Source organism: Phallusia mammillata, chromosome 1 (assembly GCF_965637545.1).
Source record: "Phallusia mammillata chromosome 1, kaPhaMamm4.hap1.1, whole genome shotgun sequence".
NCBI lineage: Eukaryota > Metazoa > Chordata > Ascidiacea > Phlebobranchia > Ascidiidae > Phallusia > Phallusia mammillata.
Genome location: NC_137252.1, coordinates 20,495,428 through 20,520,433, shown reverse-complemented (window position 1 = coordinate 20,520,433; position 25,006 = coordinate 20,495,428). Strand labels below are relative to the sequence as shown.

The window sequence follows — 25,006 nt, the reverse complement described above, 5'->3', positions numbered from 1 at the left end:
TTCTCAGATGGTCATAAAATAGAAAAACCTTCAAAAATGTATGAATGGAATCAATTTAAATAGTCTTTACTCCATATAAAATATTTATTTTTGTACAGTACCGATCACTGTGTTTGACAATACAATGCCAAACTTTCACATGGTTATCTCTTGAAATGCATTATTTACAACTTTGCATGTGTGGGGCACCATGAGTTTCTGCTTTCGGAAGCATCTAAGGTTATAAAAGACAGTGGATGATATGGGACCCAATATAAAATAAGTGTCGGATGTAAATATATGTTAAGAAATAGGTCACAGTGTATGTGCAATGGCAATATGTGCTAAGCCACCCTTCTAGTTTTGTATTGGCTTATATAATCGTCATTTGTGACATAACATAAAGATCTCTATGCGCTAACAATACGGAAGTGATATTTTGACAAGGACGCTGATTACAATTTCTTGCTAAGTGCTAACTGCACTAAATTTCATATATCAGGGTGTTTTTGCACAAGAGTAATGTTAAATATGACCAAATTTTGAAAAACATGCAAATAGTTGGCACAATTATTTGATCCATGTTAATTGAACTATGTCATTAGGGTACAATTTGGTAACTTGCCAATGCTTGGCACAATTTATGCTTTCTATTGTTATCAACTTTAGTGCATTTGTGACATTGCGCAGCTTAACAGGTGGATCACCATTTCAGAAAGGCATTTAGTCTTTTAGAAGTTGTCTGCTTTTATTACATATTGTTTTTGTCTATATTTTTTTCCGTCTAATGCGGATTTGTTCCCATGTTTTGGTCAAGAAAGAATTGTTCAAACTTTTTTAAATTTACACACATTATAAATGTTGGTTTAAAGATGGTCCATGTGAATTTTGACCCCGTTTGATCCCTCGGTTCACCCTCAGCCCCCCAAGACATGAAATTTTTAAAACGGCTATACTTTCTAAAGCAGATGATCTGGGCAATTAAGGAAAAAAATGTTGAAACTTTGTTAAAAGTTTAAATAGTTGGACTCATCCATTTTCCACCTCGTGAAAACAATGCGCAACTCCATGTCAAAAAAAAGCCCAATTGGGCGTGAAAAGCGCAAACCTGCCCACTGAAAAGCGAATATCTCGGCCTCGCGCATAACCGGACGTGCTATCAGGCAGTCTTTTGCACTGTGCAATTAAAATATGTTTGTAGATCATTTAAAAACGTTAGTTATGCAATTGTTGTATCACGCAGTTTTGCCTCTTTTGGCGGTTAATGACAGGCCCCTCCTGCCGCGATCGGCGCCATATCTTTATCTGAAAACATTCGCACGCCGCCAGACAATGATTGCTGACGGAAATGAAACCATGAAAAATCGACGCACTATTCCAGTTTAACAATGATTGTGCCCTATTTTTACTGTTACTAAATCCCATATGCACATGTGTTTGCAGAAACAATTATGTTATAAAGTGCCAGGAAAAAGATGAGGACCCAATGAAATGTAGGTGCCTGATATATATCCATTATAAATATAGTAAATGGTATATGACAAATGTGATACATGGTTAAATATGATGTAGTATATATAAACTGACAATATATAGGAAAACCACTATTCTAGTTTTCGAAGCACTGATCATATTTTAGTTATGTGACAGTCATGCTTATCTTGCAGCTGCAGTTTTGCTGAGCAAGCTAGATATTAGCGCCGTGATCTAAAATTAATTATTCGTTTTGTCAATTGGACAATGGGTCATAATAGTAACTGATACGAGTGGCTCTGATCTGTAGAAAATCCTAAAGTTGCAAGTGGATTTGGGTTTTGGTCTTGTACATTCGGGTTTGATCCTGCATACAATTCTGGACAATGTACTTTGCCACTTAACGCTGCAGTTGCCGAAATAGGCACTGTTGCAACTGGCCGATTGATATATTCAAATTAAGTATTCATGTGTAGCCTAGCTCATTTATAAGGGAAATTCCCTAAGCAGAAGAAAAAAATCAGAAGAAAATGATGTCACAGAGCGTTGATGTTGGACCTCCTTTTTAATTTTTTCGAAATGCCCCTGCTTAGAACCTCAAAAGCTGGTGCACATACTTACACTTCTTGATTTCACTCTGCTTCTTTTTCTGTAGTGATGTTTGTCCATGTCCTTTGGCATAAGATCTTTAATGGATTTGCATGAAACTCTTACAAATGGTAGATATAGTCATGTAGATGTGCCATCTGGTTAGTTTGATTCTATAGCCCCAGCGGTTACCCTGTTAGCCCATAAATTAGTGGTTCTCAAGCTTTTTGCCTTTGCGGACCCTTTTCGATTCTGTAATCTAATTACAGACCCCTTTAAGTTTTAAGTATTTTGTCCTTTTTTCATTAACAAGCAACCAAAACATGGTGCATAAAATAGTAATCATGTTTGGTCTCAGACCAAAATTTCAATCTGTTTGTTTGGGTTGGGATACCGTGAATCAACAAGAAAGAGCTATTATTTGGGGTGTGGCATTGTTTAGAAAATACTGAACAGGCGTTTCATCCACCAGGCTGCATATTTAACAAATTTGTCGTTCAACAAGTGTTATGCTAAACAAATACTAGTTGTTGTTTCAAGAACTTGTATTTGCTGACGTTTCGCCCACCAGAACGGTAGAGCTTCTTCAGAGCAATGAATGAATAATACAGCGGGCACAAAGGCGAAAATGTACAAAAACAGCGGGATACGATGAAAAATAATTACATTAGGACAAAGGCTTTCCGTGAAGAGTTGCGTGTGCTACAAAATGACAGGGCGTAACTAATGTCAGATATTTGATGGGGAAGTCGGACGCAAAATGTCGCGGAAAACTGGGCTCAGGCTTTTGCCATCGTTACGATTTAAAACATTTGAATTAGAATTTATGAGGCAACTTTCTAAGACCAATCTTTTCGACCAATTCGGTTCTTGTTTCAAAATTTGGGCATTGTTCCAATTAATGCGGTGATCACATTCCAAAACGTGTTCACATAAGGCGGACTTGTTGACATCCATGTTTTTTGACTGCCACTTTGTGTTCCTTGAGGCATGAATTTAGATTTCGCTTAGTTTGGCCAATGTATACCATATTACAATCATGACAAGGGACCTGGTAAACAACTCCTGTACGATGTTGTGGTATAGTGGCATCTTTATGTTTTGGTAGCAACTGTCCAATTGTTTTAAGAGGTTTCATTGCCACTTTTACCCCAGCGTCGTTCAAGATTCGTTTGATGCGCTCCAATACACCCTGGGCGTATGGTAGGCAAGTGAACGATTTAAACTGTCTGTTTTGTGAGGTGGTTGTGTTACGTATCATGTGGTGCAAGTTACGTGGGAAACCGTTATTCCTTAACATGCGTGCAATGTTCTTGCATTCGTGTGAACAGCCGTATTCCTGATATGAGTGGTGGCTCTGTTGTAAAGCATTTTGGCGACTGTAAGTGGTATTGTTTGTCGCTGAAAGTTAATGCCTGTTGCATCCCAGTGGGGTTTAAATGTTACAATGCATTCTTGTTTGTTGCCTATGAAGAATGTTTTCAAACAAGTTTCATTCTCTTGTAAAACGCCAAAGCGTTTTTAAAATCGTGATTTATCAATCTTGTTGTGTGCGAATTAAAAAGTTGCCCCCCCGGCAGCGCTTTGCGGACTCCCAGTTAAGAACCACTGCCCTAAAGAGTAAAACGTTTTTTTATGATGTTTTGCACCACAAAAACAAAGTTCCAGTGGTTTAACAGGGTGTTAAAGGCAACTCAACATACATTACTTGTGTTTAAAACATATTTGCATAAAATGTTGGTATTTTTGCAGAAGGAAGTGTTAACAGCCTTATGACGTCAGAAGTGATAACAATCTCTGCTCAAAACACCTCCAGTGATTAAAATTCTAAACCTTGGCTGATTTGGATAAAATATTACGAGACTGTGGTTTGGGTCACTGTTGTTTAGTTATTTATTAGTTTAGGTGTTGGCACCCCATCAGTCATCCTATCAACCCCTGAAAAGGGTGCACTTTGTAAACAATGTCCGAATTGGATGAGATTTCGAGTGTTGCATGATTATTGAAGCAGAATATTGATTGCAGGGTTACAACTTATAGTTCTAAACTTGATTATAGTTATCTCAGAGTTTGCATTATTTACAACTCTGCATGTGTGGGGACCCATGAGTTTCTGCTGCCTACAAAAAGTGTCAGCATCTGCTACAAGTTTTCATTGTTTTACAAACACTGAGTTAAATTTGTAACTTAGATAGCCTTGTGGCCTGGTAACCCTTAAATCAGGGGTGAGCAAACTTTTCAAGGGCCACACTCAAAAGTTTTCAGTTATATGGGGCCACATAGTACATTAACCCAAAATCTTAACATATCAAATTTCAAGCTAAACACAAATGCATTTGTTGTCACTTCATTGATCGTACAAACATTGGTTGAAACGCAGCAGTTGTAATTGTTTCAAAATAAACAGGCGTTTATTGCAACATAGGCTACACTACGTTTTTGTTAATAAATTGCTTGTGCCAACGTTATACAATGCAAGCTGATTTTGTATCCGTCTTTAGGTGTTGTGCGGGTCTGTGTTAACGATTCCAAAGCTGTGTTTAATGTCTGTTTGTAAAGTACTGCAATGCCTAAACTTGATCCAAAGTGACCAAAGTTTTGGCCTTGACAGTGCAAAGTAGGCGATATTTAAAACGTGAATTGCTTTTACTTTTATTCCCCATTGTAACTAATTACCCCAAAACTGAATCGTCGTTAAAATTGCTGATTAGGCAAATCGTGGATTCAGTATACGTACATATGTTCTTAAAGACTACAGCAAACGTATGACACCGAATGAAGAAATTGTGTGAAGTGATTGTTTGCAAAATAAATTGGCAAACTACAGGCTAAAGCAAGTAAAACCTATCTGTGTTTAGTCTCAAAGTATTTTTTAATACTCTACGCCTATGCTCATAATATTATTTAGTGTTGCTCGGTAACTTTCTCTTTTAAATTTACTAACATTTGGCGGGCCGCATGAACTCCTTTGCCGGGCCGCATGCGGCTCACAGGCTGTAGTTTGCCCACTTCTGCTTTAAAGGCAAGCAATGTGATGAAAATCTTTGTTAATACTGGAAGGTAACTTGTACTGCTGTTTTGCTGTCAACAGATAATGGTAACACTGAGAACCTACAGGATTATTTAGTACTCGGACAGCTTACAGAATTTAAAGGAGGGCCAACAAAACCATTAACAGCAGGAAATGTGCAACAGAAAGATTTTGAAATTATATTTGGTATTATCTACCCTTTTTATAATTTTAACTTGTTTGCTTCCAAAATAGATAGATGTCATGCTAGTTATAGATTCCATTTACATTTTGATTTTACTTCTGCCATTTTGTCGTGTGGAAATGATGTGTTTTAGCCTGTAGCCCCACCATTTACCTTATTAGCCCCCTAAAAAGGTTTTACCACGTAGCTCTGACATTTACCATGCTAACCCCTAAAGTGGGTAAATTTGGTAAACAATGGCCGATTGAATGCAAATTGGATAGTTTATACTAGAGATGGACCGAATATCTGGTTTGCCGAATTTATTCGGCCAAATCGGCCATTTGTATAAAGATTCGGTTTCGACCGAATAATTTGTTGCGATTCAGCCGAAGCCGAATCTTTTACAATAACAAATTTAAAGCATAAAACGTGTCTTTTCAGCCTTATAAGGTACCACACAATCTTTCAAACTACTCCATTGCTAAAATAGCGTCAAGTATTATATATTTTAAATCATTTTTGTTTTTCGCACTCCAGACAGCAAATCACTAATTTATTGGCAGGCTGGCATTCATGCCTGAGGGAATGTTAAACCCCACAGAACTAAAAATATGACAAAATGCAAGTATTCTGAACTGTTTCTGCTTTCATATAAAACGTGAAACATATGACTTTGCATGACGTCATAAATGATTCGGTTGATTTGGCCGAATTTATTTGGCAAAACTGCCGAATATTCGGTTTCGGCCAAAATAAAAATTGGCCGATATGATACATCTCTACTTTGTAACTACTACATCAACATTTGTGTAGAATTGTTTATCACCCCGTTTAAGCTTTTACCACCAAACTTTATCACGGCCATCTCATAAAATGTAATATTTACAACTTTGCATGTGTGAGGGACCAATGAGTTTCTGCTTGCAGAAACAAACAGAGGTCATAAAAATCTTGGCTAATATAGGACCCATTTTAAAATAAGTGTAAGAAATATATATATGTTTTGAAAGGCCATGGTGTATGTACAATGGCAATATGTGCTTAAACTTTTTCTTTTATTTTGAAATCAGATTTTAAAAAGAGTGATGACATTGCTGTATTGCATTTGTGAGTATTTCAAATCCTTTATTACAGCATGCTATCTGCTCTTTTCTTTTTTTATCTTTTATTGTGTATTACTCTAGTGCCAACTATGTGGCAAGGGTTGATGGATTAGAATCAGGTTTAATGAAATTCCTGCATGGAGATATTGTGATTGAAAAACTGACTCAACAGGAAATATCAGCCTTACCAATAGCTGTTCTTGCTGCTGTACGGGTAAAATATACAATTGTACCACTTTTTGCTAACAAAACGTAATTTATTGGGTTAGATGCATTTTTTACAACTAATATAATTTATGTAGCCAGAAGTCACTGCGAACATGAGTACATCAACCATAGTCACTGTGTTACAATCTCCAAAGATTAGACAAAATCCAGAACGATTTAGAGCATTTTTGTTATCTATTCCAGATGAAACATTTTTGGAAGCTGTTGATATATTGTCAGTAAGCTACTGCTGTTCATATTTCTATTAGTGTTTTTGATTCACTCATATTAAGTGTTTTTGTTTGCACTCCATTTTTTTACCTGCTTTGTCTTGAAATGTTTTAAGAATTTAAATAAAACTTTCACAGTTTGAGGATGTTGGCAAGCATAAAATAGGCCAAATAACAAATGATCTAAATGTTTTGCTAATATAATATAATGCTTAAGCAGTATGCTGAATGGTGGATGGCCTACATTGAGCACATCACATTTTAATGGAAATAGAACAAACATACATAAACATTTTGGTAGTAGTTAATAGGCTAAGACAGCGTGGTCCAACTGCAGGCCCGCGGGCCAATTGTGGCCTGCGAGATAATTTTGTTGGCCCGCGAAAGTTCCAACATTTTAATGACAACTATAAGGTTTGTTTTCAATAATGCAATGTTTTTAAAGTGTGAGGATTAACACGCACTAAATACTGCAAAATCTCCTATTGTGACGCATGACAAGGCATTGTTATGTAATAAAGGGTTCTGTTTCTATAAACCGTTCGGGGGAATTTTTGCGCCAGAGTGGAAACTTAAAGTTTTTGACAGTTTCTACTCAGTAAATAACTATAAAATGTAGAAACAAACTTATCTATAGATGAAAAAGGTGTATAGTTATCCTAGAGATGACCCGGAAAAAAGTTTTTCCAGAAAAAATTTAAACCTTGGCCCACGTAGTAAGTTAACGATTTTAAATGGCCCGCAACAAAATAAAGTTGAACCACACTGAGCTAAGACATTGATGGTTAAGACCGGTATTTTGTTTGCTTGGCCCTTTAGTACCTTAAATTAGGCCAATTATCAAACAGTGTATTTGTGGTAAATTGTTAAATCTATTATCCCCAGCATAAAGCGTCCATAAAATCCCCCCAAAAAATTTGAACAGTAAAAACTGATAACTTTACATATTGATTGTTCTGTTGAATTGTCCTTGCCCAGTTTAACTTTGGAAGCCAACAATTAAGTAGCAAGTTTTATCAAGTAAAATAAATATATTTCACAGGTACAAACAAACAGAAATGTTGGGGCAAAGAATATTGAAGTTATTTTGAATGAATATAGGCGAAGAACAGGTCCAGTGTCTTACCAAAATAAGTTCTGTTTATTTCTACCAGACTTGAAACCACAACAGATATTTTATCTTTTTCAAGATTATTTTTCCATGCTGATGGATGTACAGTAAGAAAATAGTTGTATGTTGAATTTAAATGAATGTTTAAACCAGTGGTTGACAAACTATCGGCGGCGAAGGTTTAGGTGGCCAGGCAACACTTTCTGGTTAGGGGTGCAATGTGATTCTGACACACGGTTTACTATAGCAGTTTTTTTCAACATTTTTAGGGCCATCCCACATTTTATGAAACTGATGTTGCAGCACCCTAACAACCAAAAATATTATATGCTCTGCAGCCCAATTACCCAAATACATATTGTACTTGTACAAACCTACAGTACATGCCAATGCACTCAGTAGTTATGAGTCCCCTTGCCTAAAAGGGACACAATGACCCTATGACAGTAGAAGAATTACTGGTTGCTGCTTAAACACCTCAAGTGGTCAAGTTTTTAAACACACATCCAATCAGGCTGAAACTTTTACAGGTTTGTTGTGTGATTCATTGTTGTTTGGGATTTTATTAGTTTGGGTGTTGGACCCCATCATTCACCCCACAAGCCCCCTGGGTAACTTTTTAAACAATGTCCTAATTAGATGAAATTTGGACACTTTATAGAATACACTATTTTGAAGTGTCGATTGATGTGTTTTAACCTGTAGACCAACCATTTACCCCATTAACCCCTAAAATGGGTGAAAGTTTACAATAACGAAATCGGATGAATATTGGCAGTTCGTAGAATTCGCAAGCTGCCACCCCAAAGATTTAAAATAGGAAGGAATGCCACCCCTGCCAGCCAAATTGTCACAGTGTATATGCAATGGCAATATGTGCTAAGCCACCCTTCTAGTTGCTCTACAGATTTTGCTCAGAGGTGGAGCAAATATATATTGCTATTTCTGGCATTATACAATACAGTAAGAAAACGTAGAACAATTGAAACTGATTAATAGCAAGTTTGTTAAACAGGTAAACCAGTTTATCCGCACAGTTTTGCAAATTTCAGAGCATTGGTAATCAGTTAAAAATTAAGTCGGATAAATTACCGCTATTCAGGACTGTTTTTAAATCATTGTTAATCAGTTGTTAATCAAACTGATAACGGACAAATTCAAGTTACTATAATGGTTAATTACCATTTGAAAGTGACACAACTAATGGTTTTCTAAAAATAATGAGTGGGAAAATACGTGGTTCAATTTTTTTTTTGAAGACACCGTTATCTCCACCGATATCTTCAATTTTTCTTGCAATAGTGTTTCTTGAAAGACTTATCTTCAAACAGGTGTTCTTTATCATTACTTTTGCAACCTCCTGCATACACTCTCTAAAAAATTCGCCATCTGTGGAAGGTCGTGCAGAACGAGCAATTTTTTCTACATTGATGTATGATGCAATTACAGATTTTTTACTTTGATCGACAACCTTTGTGAATCTATTTTGCTGTGCAGACAAAGTGCTTTTCAACTTCAAAGTCTTTTTTTCAAAGTCTTGCCATGTTGTGGTCACCCCTGCTTCATAGAATACACCATTTTGAAGTGTTGATAGTTGTGTTTCACCCTGTAGCCCTAATATTTACCCCACCAGCCCCCTAATGTCCGAATTGGATGAAATTTGGGCAGTTTGTTCATTTTACCATAATATGTTGTCAATGGTTGTGTTTCTAGCCCCCTAAAATAGGTCAATTTTTTGAAGTTTGTACCTGATACAGCATGATTATTTCTGCCTACTTTTTTTCGTCCTGTTTAAACTCATGGCACTAAATTTATCATAGTTATTTTGTAATATGCATTATTTACAACTTTGCATGTGTGGGGAACCCATGAGTTTCTACTTACAGAAACAACTAAAGTTGTATTACAAATTAAGTGTAGGATATATATACATGTGTGTGTTATGTACAATGGCAATATGGACTAATCCAGTGGTCTTCTACCCTTTTTGAAAGCCCCCTCCAAATTAAAAGAAAATTAAATCAGCATTTACATGCGACCCCATTTTTTCCGATAGGAAGAAAAATGTTTGAAGTAATGCATCATTACTCTGAAATGTTAGAACCTAAAAGTTTCATTTAATGTGGCTAATCTAATTCGCGTTAAAGCTCACCTTTTTGCAGAAATCAGTAAATTTTTGTATTTTTACCTCTACCCGCTGTATTATTTTGGACACAAGATGTCATTCATGGGGCCCTATCATGTAACCATTGGTAGGACAACTTGTGTTTTATATAGATTATTGCATCACGATGATTAGATTGTGAGCTACCAAGCTGTACAGCAAAACATGTGCAAAGGTTGCGAACTAGAACAAAAACGTATCATTTTTGGTAATAAATTTAAATGCCAATAAATTAAATTAATAGCGACCCCCCAAAAACTTGAGGTGATCCCACTTGGGGTGGCGACCCACAGGTTGAAGACCACTGTGCTAAACCATCCTTCTAGTTTATTTTTGTTTTCTATCTGTTAAAAATTGAAAAAATCCCACCATATTATTTGTATTACCACAACCAGTTTGCATGCAAGCATGAGTGTGGGTCTATGTTCAGCTCAGAAACAATTCTGTTGTTAAATGCTGGAAAAGGGTAAAAAATAAATAAGTGTGGTAAACCATTTAGTAATGTTTGATACATATGAATTGGCAGCATATAGAAAAGCCACCTAGAAAGGTTTATCGCAGTGGTTCTTAACCTTTTTTATAACGGCCGAACCCCTACGATATTCTTCAGCCTTTGGTCGAACCCCAAAGTTGCATCCTAGGTTTTTAATAATTATGTACCGAATTGGCGAAATTTCAAATCGGCCGAAACAGAATATTTTCGGCGGTTTTGCCGAATAAATTCGGCCGAATCAACCGAATCATTTAGGATGCCACGTGAAGTCGTACCCTTTGCATTTGACATGAAAACATAAGTTTATCTATCTGGCTATTAGTACAGAATGGTTGTGTTTCATCCTTATTTTGGTTCTGTCGGGTTTAACATTGCCTCAATCGTGATTTCCAACCCTACAATGAATTACTGATTTTTTGTCTGCAGTTGGAAAAGCGATATTGTGTTAAAAAATATAATGATTGACGCAATTTTTGTTCATAGAAAATACTGAACAGGCGTTTCGTTCACTAAGCAGAACAGGCAATTTTTGTTGGTACTAAGCAGAAAGAACCCGTCTACGCTTTAAATGTGTGTTCGTAAAAGTGGCTGATTTGGGCGAAAAAATTCGGCAAACCGAATTCAGTACATCTCTAGTTTTTAACCCATTTTGTTTGGTGGGTCATAATTAGTTTTTGTTCAAACAGAGTGGCAACAGTTACTGTTTGTCATTTTGTTAAATTCTGACATAATAGTACAAGCAACTTGTTTCATGATTGTTTTAATTCCGGCAATTTTTAGTGTTTACCAAAATGAAACATTGTATTTTTAGCATCTGTACACAAACATGAAAAAGATGAAGTAATAAGTTTTTGCTGCCAACAAAATTTCGCTGTGTTTCTGCTTACGAACAATGCTCTTTGTTGCGTCAAAAAAAGAAAATAAAACCTTAGTGCAGGTGTGCACAAACATTTTGCTAGGACGGCCGCATCCCAGATTTTTATTTCACCAACGGCCGCCATTTACCTGCTTATTTTTGTTTTTAAATACTTGGTTTATATCATGTATTTACCGTTAATAGCGCACAAAAAGACCAGATTAATTTCTAGCTTGGTGCACAGATTGAGCTGCACAACGAGGAGATCAGTCTGCACAGCGAGGAGAAGTGTTTATGATGTCACAATCTATATTGTGATGCTTGTGGTACCTGTTTTGTTCGCATTGTTTGCACACAATAGGCGTACAAAAAGTCTGACACATATGGTTATTAGGCTGGTAATACTATTTTTAGTACCACAAATTTTTTTTAGAGCAGTTTAAAACACCCCTGCCTAAGTTTAACCTTTCAGTGTTTTGATATTTGGCAAATACAAATTGCCGTTTTTAGCCACTATAGACCCTAAAGTTTGACAAAAACGAGTATTTGTATTGTACTTCAAAAAGACCTTCATCGAACCCCTGATTTGGTGTTGTCAAACCCCGGTTAAGAACCACTGGTTTATCGTTTAACCTCCACACAAGTCCGCAATGAAAACATAGTAGTTCTTTGCAGGTCTTCATGCTTGGCAAATCAAATAAATGTTATTAATTTTACACAAACTTCTGCTGTAGCAGAAGCAATCTGGTTGAATTCAACACCACATGCTAATGTGATGAGTATGGGTGCATTCAAATATTTTCTTCCTGTTGATTACATACTTAATCAACCCTACAATGAGGTAATTAGCATAAGCTATACTTCATGCATATTTTTTTGCTTTTGGCACTATTATAAGTGACTAATTGTATCTTTGAGTATATGCTGATTCATATATTATCAAGCGTTAAATTAATTGTTCCACAAAGCCAAAAACAATAGGCATTTAAGGTAGCTTTTGCATATTTTTAATGTTCACCATTAGCTTTTATGATTTGTTTTACAATAACTGCATTGTTTTGTAGACATTTTTTCTTCTAGAAAAAGGTATTTTTAAACAATGGCCAAAGTGTCAACACCAAAAAGAGTACAGGCATTTGTCAAACAGCCTTTTTTCAATGTTAAACCCTTCTTTTCAAAATGCCAATCTGACAAAGTTTGAATTGTAAGTCTTTTAGATCTGTGCAAGATAAAGTTTATTACTGAAAAGTAATATTCAACCTGATTGTTAATACCAAGCACCTGGTGTTTTAAGAACCTTTTTCAATTATTATGAACATATAGTTCATGAACAAATACTGTATTTATACAGTATTATAAGTTTCTTTAAACAGTGATGTTTTACAGACTTGGTAATGCATTGTGTGGTGTTTCAAGAAAAGATTGGGAAGTTCGAATGCATCAGCAGAATTTGGAAGATTTTGAGTTGATTTGGTACTCGTTTTGTTCCGCAAAGGAAACAGAACAATATTTGTGTGATGAGAGTTTGGTATGCTGCCTTATTTGTCAATGTTAGGAATAAAAGTGTGGTTTTGTTACATATGACTGACAAATGTCGATAAACACTGTCCACTTTTATTTTTTGTGATTGTGATAAGGAGAATTTTTAGCAGGTAAACGTTGATTTCGTGTAAATTATTATTATGGCTCTCTGAAGGGGAAACATCATGATTTTACTCAGACACGCACTACAAACAGGAAACTTTTGGCTAGTTTTGCAGATGGCAGTTAGGGGGGAGAGGGGTTGACAAGCTTCAGAAACTTTAACAGTTTTTGCTAAAAACACTTCTAGTGGTCAAAATTTTATGCATTGGCCATCTAGGACAAATTTTAAGGGACTATCATTTGGGTTATTGTATTATGGTATTTCACTATTTTGGATGTAGAATCCAATCAGTTAAACCACTTAAAAAAGTTTTTTTTAAACAAGGTCAGAATTAGATGAAATTTGGACATGTTATAGAATACAATACTTTGAGGTATCGATCAAAGTTTTGCCTGTTGTCCCATTATCCCTCTTAAATTGTTGAGCTTTCTAAACAATGTCTGAATTGGATGAGATTTAGACAGTTTATGGAATACACCATTTTGAGGTGTCAATTTATGTGTTTTACCCAGTGGGCCCACCGATTAAGTGTAAAACGTTTTTGCATGTTGCTGCGCACCACAAAGAAAGATTTCTCTGGTGGAATAGTATAATAAAGGCAACAGAAAATATGGTACTTGTGTTTGTGCAATACTTAGTGGACGTTTTTGTACATGCCAGTCAGAGGGGTATTTACAGCCTTATGACGTCAGAAGCGTTAACAAATGTTGCTAGTAACACCTCCAGTGGTCAGAATTTTAAACATTGTCTGATTTGGATAAAATTTTACATGACTGTTTATTGGGTCATTGTGGTTTCATATTTTATACTTTTGGGTGTTAAACCCCATCAGTTACCCTACCAACCCCTTAAAATAGGTGAGTTTTTTAACGGTGTCGGAATTAAATGAAATTTGGACAGCTTGTAGAATATGTCATTTATAGGTGTCAATTGTTGTGTTTAACCCTGTAGCCCCAAAATTTACCCCTGTAGCCCCCTAAAAAGGGTGAATTTTTTAAACAATGTCCCAACTGGATGAAATTTTGACATCTTATGGAGCGTGCTATTTATAGTTGTCGATTGTTATGTTCAACCCTGTTGCCCAACATTTACCCCTAGCCCCCCAAAATGGGTCAATTTTTTAAACAATGCCTGAATTGAATGAAATTCGGATAGCTTGCAGGCTGTGCCATTGATGGGTGTAGAATGTTGTGTTTCAGCCTGTTTCCCTTACATTTACCCCACTAGCCCCCCAAAATGGGTCCTTTTATAAAACAATGTCTGAATTAAATGAAATTCGGACAGCTTGTAGAGTGTGCCATTCATAGGTGTAGAATGTTGTGTTTCACCCTGTTGCCCCAACATTTACCCCACTAGCCTCCCGAAATTGTTCAATCTTTTAAACAATGTCTGAATTGAATGAAATTTAGACAGATTGTAGAGTGTGCCATTTATAGGTGTCGATTGTTGTGTTCAACACTGTACCCTATCATTTACCCCACTACCCCCCTACAATCATGTTCAATTCGCCATTAATGGGAGCTGCCAATTTTCTTACTATTTTATAATTTTTTCTCAGATAGACCATCCAATAGAAAAACCTTCAAAAATGCATGAATGGAATAATTTAAAATTTGTACTCCATATAGCATATTTATTGATGCACAGTACCGATCACTGTGTTTGACCTTACAATACCAAACTTTCACATAGTTATTTCTTGAAATGCATTATTTACAACTTTGCATGTGTGGGGACCCATGCGTTTCTGCTCGCAGAAACAACCAAGGGTAAAAAAGACAGTGGATTGATATGGGACCCGATATAAAATAAGTGTAGGAAATATAATATTTTAAAAAAATAGATTTATAGTGTATATGCTAGGGCAATATGTGCTAAGCCACCCTTCTAGTTGTTTGATGGATTGGATGGAGATGAAACTTACACAGATGATAGATATAGTTTTGTAAATGTGTCTGCTTCACCATCTATTTTTCTTTCTTGATAATCGTAGTATTTGACCTGCTAAGCTTGTAGAATATGCCATTTATAGGCGTCGGACCTAATATAGAATAAGTTTGAGGAATATGTTACCGTTTCGAAATAGGTTATAGTTTATGTGCAATGGCAATATGTGCTAAGTCACCCTTCTAGTTATTTTTTGTAAATCTTTACTGGTTTTATTATTTTGGCTTAATTTTACTAAACTAAGTTTGATGATTTTTGGTTTAGTAGAGTTTTTTGCTGTTAAAAAGACACAGATTTAAGCCTTACTGCAAACAAAATATTAGCTTTAATAGGGTGTTCAAAGTAGAATAACAAATCCTTTGAATTTCAATCCACTCAGTCTCGAATCCAATTTTCCCATTTATATTGGGTAATTGAAATCTATTTAAATTTGTGCCACCATCACTCGTAAAAATGTCGACGCCCATCATATGTTTTATAATGTATTAAATTGGTTTGCTTTCATTGTTGTCACGATTAATGATTGCGCAGTCAAAAGGATGTAAGAACTGGATTCGATATTATAGATTCAAATCAATTATTCTAGAATACCCAGTTATTCTACTCATATCTTTATTGAACAAATATCTTTATTGGCCTCAATAATCGTTCTTGGCATTAAAAAAACATATCAGTCTATCTCTAGTTACCACATACACCTGCATTTCGTCAAAAACATTGCTGATCTGTACCCTGTCCGAATTCACGGAAATTATTGTTTTGTGGCAGTATGTTTGGCTGTTAATATTTGTGTTATTAATAGGCAGATCAATAACTATCCAACAAGTTAGATAACAAATTGCTTGTTTAATAAAGGAACATGGGGATGAAGTTTTAGGAAATGACGAAAGGAAGTACAGAATACAGGTTGGTACATTGTTGAGAAAGATTGTTTATGACATTGTTATTATACACACATTGCACACTGAAAACAGATAGATTGTGCTTCAAGAACACATTTCAATACATTAAACCACTCCCACTTTTGGTGTTGACCTCTAACATTCCACAGTAATAGTGCCTGAAGTAAAGTTAAAAGCAAAAATATGTGCAAGTCACCTAATTAAAGTTTGCCTTTGACTTGTATTTTTGCTGAATAATCAAGTATTTTTTTTATGAAGGCACTGAGGGAACCCAGCCACTTTAGTTGTTTTTTTCCAGAACAACCGCCTTGCTTTTTTGTTCGTTTGTGGAAACTACCTTGTTAAATGCTGCTACACTTAATTTTGAATTTAATAAAAAGGATTTTGCTTTGAAAACTTGTGTTTTGCAGGATGTAAAAGCCACTTGCCCTGAAATGGTCAAATGCATTTGATGTTACCTTGTTATGTCATTAAACACATGTCTGATTCATTGTAAAGCCACTGTGCCATGGTTGTATAATATTACATCCATGTGCGCAACTATGGGGGCAGGTTCGTCGGCATGCCAGGTCCCTTTTCTATCGGCGTTATTGCGACTCTCGTACAGCGCCGCAAACACGTTCGTTCGCATCAAAGCTAAAAATAACTTTCAAATGACAGGACAAGGCGCCGGTACAGCAGTAAATCGCTTCATCGGCATGTATTGCGATGATAAAAACGAAGTTTCTGCGATTTATTTATACAACAACCTAAATAATCGCAACAACGATCTTTGTTGGAACTTGAAAACGTATTTACATGTAAACACACAAAAATAAAATGTTTATCGGCGTGGAGCTTCAGCCAAAAATCGTTTAACAACTTGTTCGTAATTTACGTGTCAGTTCCTGGTCCACTATCCGAAACAGACTTTTGAAAAAACGACGTTATTTTCCTCATTTTCTTAGATGGACAAGACATTAATAACAAATTTACTTGGTTTCCACTCTAACTTGATGCCTCTGACGTAAATATGAACAAGGAATGATTACGAGAAACTTACACATAGTATGGTACAGCACTAGTAGATAGATTGAAAGATTAACGTGTAAACACCCAGTTGAACGAGTTTAATTGTTACGAAACAATGACTTAGTTTGAAACATCAATATACGATCACAATAGGCTTTGTGACTTACAAGTGTTATTTTTTCACGGCATTTGAAGCCGTACAATCCAAGGACGAATCCCAGTTCTTTTTTAGATTATTAGTAGAAAAGCACGTCGGACCATTCGACCAATCTATGATACGCACTTAGCAAAACAATCGTTTTTGGGAAAGTTGTATTGGTAGTTTCCTTGCCTGACCGTACTGAAGAGTTAACCATTTTTCTATAGACCATTTTTTTCATTCAGGTTTAGTATGTTCTGTTTTAAAATTTTGTTAATCTACTTTAAAGGAAATGCGGAAAAATGTCAAAGATATTATGAACAGCATAGAACTTTCAGACTTGCAAGGAATTTTACCTCGCAATATTTCTTCTATAATCAGTGGGCTTTCACTTTCTGAAATTGAGGATATTCCAGCACAAGTTCTGATGGTTTCTGTCGGTAATTTTTCCAAAGATAATTTGCTAACAAAACAACAGGTAAACACATGGTCAATATATTTTTAGTTAATTATTTTGTTTACATAATTTGTTTTGCAGAAACGTCTTCTACTAAATAAAGTTTTGCATGCTGGTTTCAAGGTGTGATTAAAATCAGTCAAATCTAAATACATGTAGTGTTGTTTGGTCATGTTTGCAATTTACTGTTTTTTTACAGTTGCATAGTTCTACTGATTTGAAACAACTGGGGTTGCTTGTAATGGAACTAAACCGGAGTGATCTAAACCCAGTTCTTTTTAACCAATTACTAATGGATAAGAGGCGTTGGTTGGCAGACCTTTCCAAGTCCAAGAGTTTTTTTGTTGTGCAAAAGGTTTGAATGGTTTAAAACTGCACTTTACATTTTGAAAAAAAACTTGCAAACTGTGCCTTGCAGCTTTTAGATGATGTTGGTATTAACAGCTTACTGGAAAATGGCACAGCCTTTTCTGAACTTATTCCAACATCAATGTTGATGGCCTCGATGCCAGTCAATTTTTCCTGTATTGCAAAAATGAGATGGAGGCGAGATCAGGTATGAGGATCATTGCTATGAGCAAAAAAGAGAGTTTATTAATCAAATTTAACTCTGCAGGGGATAGTATTGGTACATTTATACAAAGCTTTGTTTGGTATTGCTTATTTGGATGTTGATGATATCAGGCAAGTATTTATGAGTCCCCTTCTCATATTGATTTTGTTTGATTTTGCTTGATGAACTCATTTTCCCATGAAACATTTGATGGATTTGAATGAGACTTACACAGATGGTAGATATAGTTATGTAGATGTGCACTCTGCTTCATGTTACCCCCCCCCCCCCCCCCCAAATGGGGTGAGTTTTTTAAACAGTGCTATTTATGGATGTCCATTGTTGTGTTTTACCCTATATCTCCAACATTTACCCAACCAGCCTTCTGAAATGGGTGTATTTTTGTAACAATGTTTAAATTAAATTAAACTTAGACAGCTTGGAGAATTTGATATTTGTAAGTGTTTATAGGCGCCGAATACGCGGTGGCGTTTTTGAAGCACGGCGGCCACCGTGGAAATTTTGGTTAGTTTGATAGCGGTATCGTATGAAACATCGTAAAATGTGAAGAAAATCAGGACTGAATTTGCATTTAAACAAGTGTGCTGGCGAAAAAGCATAAAATATGCCTTAAAACTTCAACCCGTTTGGGAGGGCCTTGTTTATGACATCAAACACAAAGTTGTTTGGCAGTGAATGGTTGGTCATTATTGTGTACAATGCGAATGTGTTGTAATAAATAGTTATCTCAGTTGGTACAAAGCAACAAGACGTGACAAAACATTTTTTATAACGTTGCCAAACCAATGATAAACTCTACAACAGCAACGTGTTTCAAATTAATATTATTTGAAACATTCCCTTACTAATGATTTTGACGAACGTTGCAACGAACGTTTTTATTGGAACTTTGTTTGGCTTTGAGTTTGAGCTCTTGTGGTTGCACACATTAGTGACGTCACATGTAGTGATGTCGTATTTTACGTCCGCCACCTTGCATTTTTGTAAAACTCGCCGCCTATGTAAGTGTTAATTGTTGTGTTTTACTCTATTTTACTCTTGCCATTATTTACCCCTTAATTTCTTTAAAATAGAACACTGTGTCTTACCTTACAGCTTCAAAATTGTTCATAGTTATCTGTTGAAATGCAATATTTTCAACTTTGCATGTTTGGGGACCAAGGGCGTCATTTTTTTAGTATAAATTTTCTTTCATGTGGTGGAAACTTTGGTAAAGCCAAGTGGTTCATTACGTTATTCAATCACATTATGTTACATTATGCGTTAAGATTTATAGCCGACTATCGCCGATATTGGCAGGGCATAAACATGTACATTACTAAATGTTACTCGCAAAATTGCCTGACTTGGATGTGACACCTATGAAAGTCACATCACAAGTTGTCCATCTTGTTGTGGAGTCATAATGTCACAATATGTTTGTAATGTGAAAAACAAAGTAGGTGGTGTAGTTTCGACAGGTAGTTTTCAAACACCGGTGGCCATTATAGTTATATTTTGTTGTTTTAAGCACATGGAAATGGAACACTGTATGTAACAATGTAATGACGAACTGCCAATCAAAGTCCAAATTTCATAAAAATGTTAAAATTGACATTGTTACATCATAAGTCCTGTTCTGACTTGCTTTTGTGGTGTAAACTGAATGAAAATTGCTAAAGCGAGTAGCAGGTTTTCCCTATGTGTTGTTCAAAAACAAAGAATTTCGCGTAGCTTGTTTTACATGTGCTCAAAGTATATCATCCATTAGAAAAAGCGCATGTCAATAATAGAAACTCATATTTGAAATACACAAAAGGTGCAAGGGGATTTTTGGGGTGGCAGCATAGCTATTTTATGAAGGATGCCACCCAGAGATTTTTGGTAGGGAGGCATGCCACCCTGGGAATCGACGTCAATTAAGTGTAGGGAATATTTTAACGATCCAAAATAGGTTATAGTGTATGTGCAATAGCAAAAAGTGCTAAGCCACCCTCCAGTTTAAAATAGAAGATTGACAATTTTTGGGGGCAAGTTTTATGGTTGTAGTAAGGGGTAAAATATTTCTAGTAGCCCTTTAGTGAAAAAGTGCAGGATACCCTTTTAAATCAATTAAGTGTTTGAGAAGTTGTATTTTGTTCATGTGAAATAATTGCTCCCAAAACTTTGGAGAACATTCTTAGTATGCAGTTCAGACCTGATTTAAGTTTAAAAAATGTTCAATTGATAAAAGTAGATATATACAGGGTAAACGGCTTCTGTGAATTGTATAAATTAAGTTTGATTTGTCAATGAGTTACGTTCAGTTTACCCCTGAAGGGGACACCTCTTGATTTAACTCAGTTTTTTTTATTGTTTTCTTCTTTCATCTCTGATGTCACACACCACAAACAAAAGTTTTTGAGTATAATAGTGTCATCAAGACAACCAAACTTGTGTTACTTGTGTGCTGCCACCTACTTGCATAAAATTTTTGCAGATGGCAATTAGGGGAGTTATTAACAGCCTGATGACATCAGAAGCATCAACAGTGCTCAATACAACTCTAGTGGTCAAAATTTTAAACATTGCTAAATTGGGACAACATTTTACCGTTGTTAGGGTGGACAGTTTTTGTGGTACACTATTTTTTGGGTGTCAATTGATGTGTTTTCTCTGTAGCCCACCACCTTCCCCACTAACCCCTAAAATAGGTGAATTTTTTAAACAGTGACTGAATTTAATGAGATTTAGATATTTTGTACATCATATAGCATGAATTAGCTAAAAATTGAACCCCATGTTTCAACTCATAGCACCAAACATAATGAAGATTATCTCATACTTGCAGGAAACAACAAAGGTTATGAAAACATTGGTTAAAATAAGCTCTTCTAGTTTAATCTGGTGAAACCAATTTTAGCAGCATGGAGGTAGTTTACTTTTGTCATAATGTTTTCACTTATTGAAGGAAAAATTCAAATCTGTGAGCCACACAGGTTCTGATTGTTCTTGCTTAATCTCGTTTCTGAGCAAGAAAAATCGCTTGTGGCAGAGCTTTTGACAAATGGCGTTGATTGCCTTTATCACTGCTTCCATAACCACACAAGTTAAGATGAACATAAATTCATCAATGGGATCAGCCCTGAAGCTTCTGTGCAGATCAGCGATCACGGCACACTTACGTACAAATCACAGTACGCCAGGCCCATTGAAGGCGCATACCGAATCAGCGGGTCACCAAGCATTCACCACCAAATGGCAAGGTGTAGGCTAGAAAAATCTCACCTGCGGTGGGATTCGAACCCACGACAGGAGTCATTCCGGGACTTGAGTTCCGCAGGTTTAGTGGAGAATCCCAAATCCCAAAGCCGAAAGTTCAATCATGGGCACCCTAGCCTGCCTCGTATGCTGCACATGTCAGCTTCATAGAAGGGGATCACCAGATTGACTGGTATCAGTTAGGACGAACAAAAATGTATAACTGGGATTAGCCCTAAAGCGACCAGCGATCACAGCACACTCATGTACAAATTACAGTATGTCAGCCATGGTGTGACCAAATTAGAACTTTTGCCCAGAGAGCTTGCGGATAAATTATGCAGTACATTTTAATACATCTGCCCCCTTCTTCACCAACTTGACTGCAAATCATTACTTATTTAAAGTTTGCTCAATTCTAACTTTGTCTTATCAACAGCTGCACAAACAGACACAAATTCATCTATTTCCTTTGTTTGGCTTTTTAAGGCTTTGCAGATCATGCAAGTTTTCATCAACGTCTATTATAAAAATGATAATCTGTGCTGTATCAGATGCATCTGTGCTTTCACTGGCCAATAAAACACTATCAAACATATCTCCACTTTCTTTTAACTGTCTTCGTCTGCTGAAACGTTGTCAATTTTCCTTGCAATGGTGTTACAAGCCAAGGAAATACCATTTTTATCACACAGTCTTTGACAAAAGCACCCTCTATAAATGGTCTTTTATGTTAAGTTATCTGCACGGCTACTTCGTAACTAGAGTTAGTGATAGGTCCGTTACGCCTTGTGAAAATCGCTGTTGGGATGTGAGACAAGCTTGAAGCTGGTTTAACATTTTATTGCGATTGCTACCTGCTTTCTTGTGAAATGCGCTGTTATGATGTGTATTTTCTACTACTTTTGAAAGATAAACATGCTCAGTGTTATGGGATTTGTTTTGTCAGTACCATGTATGCTTCCTTTTTATCTGAAATTGAAGTTCCATGAAAAGCTTTTGCAGGAAGTCGCAAGCCACTCATGGGCCACACCCCTGACCTAAATTAACAACCAAAGGTTGAGTTGAAAATCTGTGTTGGGAAAGGGATTTTATGTTCGCCCTGATTCAGTCAAATTTTAGAAAATTTGGTTTCAGTTCAAACGTTTTGAAGCGGATTCAGTACATCACTAGTTTTCAGAATAAAACACAAAGCTGACAGTAAAGTAAATAGCAGTTATATGTGCAAAGCGGAATCTTTGCAGCAAGTGTAAGCAATTGGTTCATTTTTTGAGATGTTAATTTTCGGATCAAGTCATGGGGCACATTTTTGATGTTGGTGTATCTATACCCTAACATTTTCATTAAAAATATCACATTTGTAAGTGGTCTTTGCAGTGCGAAAACACATGCTTGACACGTAATTATGACACATATTGTTTTTGTCTATATTTTTTTCCCCTTTTTTCTGTCTAACGCGGATTCGTTCCCACGTTATCGTCAAGACAGAATAGTCTTTTTCAAATTTACACACATTATAGATATTGGTCTAAAGGTGGTCCATGTGAATTTTGACCCTGTTTGATCCCTCGGTTCACCCACAGCCCCCCAAAACGTGAAATTTTTAAAACGGCTATACTTGCTAAAGCAGATGATTCTGGAATTTCATATTTTTTTATTGGTGCATTGCAGCGTATTTTTAAGTATTTTGTAACTTGAAGTTGTATATATCCATTTTCACCCCTTTACCCCCAAATATTTGTTTGTTTGTTCACATGTTAATGAGGTCAGAAATACAAGACTTAACCTGCTGAAATTTTAAACAGCTGTGGATAGGGTGCTCCTTGGCTGTTAAAAATTTCAGTGCAATCGGCTCAGTAATTACTCTTACAGCCCTAAATATGTTTTTACATGCCGTCTTTTGTCAAATTTGTGCTCGCTCAGTGCACAGCTGACGTCATTGACCACTTGACCATTTTCTCACTGGTTGGAATTAAGATGTTACGATGTTAGTTATATTGCGCTGTAAACGTGAACGCTGCGGGGTCACGGCAGGGACAGGCGATGTGTATGACGTCATGACCGTATTTGCCTGTCGCTCAGTGCACAGCTGAGGCAATGGGAGTAATTGTCGATAGTGGCGCTTAGAAAAATGGCTCTGCTTCACGCATGAGCGCAGTTGTCACTTGACCATTTTCTCACTGGTTGGAATTAAGATGTTACGATGTTAGTTATATTGCGCTGTAAACGTTATTGTAGGTCAACTTATTCGTGTTTCGAAACGCAGCACGATTTGTTACACCTGTGTAACGTGACTTCTCAAACTTAAAGCGTTAATGAAACTGTTTCAGAACAAAGTTTGTAAATATTTCTTTAATACGACAAATGTCATCTGTGGAATTCAAATTGTTACCTAGCATATGCATGCACCATTCATCCTGTTAAGAATTCAAAATATTTGTGTGTGGGGGGGGGACCCATTGGTTTTTGCTTGCAAAAACAATTATTTAACAACAGGCCACAAAAATATTGGTACCATACTGAATGTATCCATCAAATATATATCCCTTACAATTATAATGAATGCGTAAATATATAGGAAAACCACTTTTCCAGTTTAACATTGATTGTGCCCTATTTTTACTGTTACCAAATCGCATGTGCACATGTGTGGGGAACAATCAGATTATGCTTGCAGAAACAATTTTGTTTGTGATAGGGACCCAATGAAATGTAGGTGCCAAATATATATCCATTATAATTACAGTAAATGATATATGTGATACATCGTTAAATATGATGTAGTATATATAAACTAGCAATATATAGGAAAACCACTATTCTAGTTCTAAAAATGCATGTTTTCATGTGGAAATGTACATTTTTAGCAAACTTGGTGGAGCTTCTGTTGGAATTACATGTCATGATGTAAAAGAAGTATTACTCCAACACATAGTTGAATTTATTGTGGAAATGGATCGAGCACTTGGAAAGTCTCTTCCAGCAGATTTGGCAAGCTTCTTTTTTGTACTTTTTAGAATTAATTTTTCTAATCATACCTTATTTTGTGTTTTACTTGCAGGCCAATTGTCTTGCTGTAAAATTGCATATATTTTTTCGTTTGGATAAAACTAGACACACAGACACAACAACACTTCTTAGTAAAATTATTCCAGGAAGTATTTTGGTTTTTTTGCCGTAAGTTTGCATACCTAATTTAAGAACTGGTTTCAACATTTCTAAACTTGTTTTTGTTATCAGTTTAAGCATTTTGGAAAAAGCAATTTCAGGAAGACATTGTAAAGCATTGCTAAGCAAAATTGAAAATCCAGATTTGAACTTGTTACCACTATTAAGTGGCCAATATTTCTTTCATCAACTGATTGTTCTGTCCAACCAATGTATGGTAAGTGACATCACTTTGTTTTGTACAACCAGTTTTGTTTGTGAGATTTAACCACCTCTAATTTTTTGTGGTTTTAAACAAATTAATTTCATAGCACAAAAATGAGTAGACTTTATACAACATTCTACAATCCAAGCCTGGGATTGAACAAAAACAGTTTGCAAACATTCAATAGAAAAGCAATGTGCTTGATGCAACTATAAGTTAGCACCAACAGTGTACATTGCTTTAACCTATAGGGTATTATCAGTGCAGTTGGTGACAAACATTACCTGCACAGGCTACCATAGCTAGGCAATGGCTTTTTAATTTATTGGTGCTTACAA

At 36.0% G+C, this 25,006-nt stretch overlaps 1 protein-coding gene and 1 pseudogene across 1 annotated transcript in view; one reads left to right on the top strand and one right to left on the bottom strand.

Moving 5' to 3' along the window:
• The window catches only part of LOC145208887 (uncharacterized), a 73,099-nt gene that overhangs the window by 38,551 nt on the left and 9,542 nt on the right, over positions 1 to 25,006 (top strand). The window contains exons 16-32 of the mRNA XM_080079135.1: positions 5,132 to 5,257; positions 6,308 to 6,344; positions 6,422 to 6,554; positions 6,643 to 6,786; positions 7,820 to 7,995; positions 12,077 to 12,242; positions 12,466 to 12,605; positions 12,788 to 12,929; positions 15,849 to 15,899; positions 17,335 to 17,523; positions 17,584 to 17,625; positions 17,702 to 17,857; positions 17,921 to 18,058; positions 18,119 to 18,186; positions 24,163 to 24,286; positions 24,357 to 24,472; positions 24,536 to 24,680. Coding sequence (XP_079935261.1) covers positions 5,132 to 5,257; positions 6,308 to 6,344; positions 6,422 to 6,554; positions 6,643 to 6,786; positions 7,820 to 7,995; positions 12,077 to 12,242; positions 12,466 to 12,605; positions 12,788 to 12,929; positions 15,849 to 15,899; positions 17,335 to 17,523; positions 17,584 to 17,625; positions 17,702 to 17,857; positions 17,921 to 18,058; positions 18,119 to 18,186; positions 24,163 to 24,286; positions 24,357 to 24,472; positions 24,536 to 24,680 — 2,093 coding nt within the window. The remainder of the gene's footprint in view (positions 1 to 5,131; positions 5,258 to 6,307; positions 6,345 to 6,421; positions 6,555 to 6,642; positions 6,787 to 7,819; positions 7,996 to 12,076; positions 12,243 to 12,465; positions 12,606 to 12,787; positions 12,930 to 15,848; positions 15,900 to 17,334; positions 17,524 to 17,583; positions 17,626 to 17,701; positions 17,858 to 17,920; positions 18,059 to 18,118; positions 18,187 to 24,162; positions 24,287 to 24,356; positions 24,473 to 24,535; positions 24,681 to 25,006) is intronic.
• LOC145237080 (uncharacterized) lies at positions 2,616 to 3,493 on the bottom strand (annotated as a pseudogene).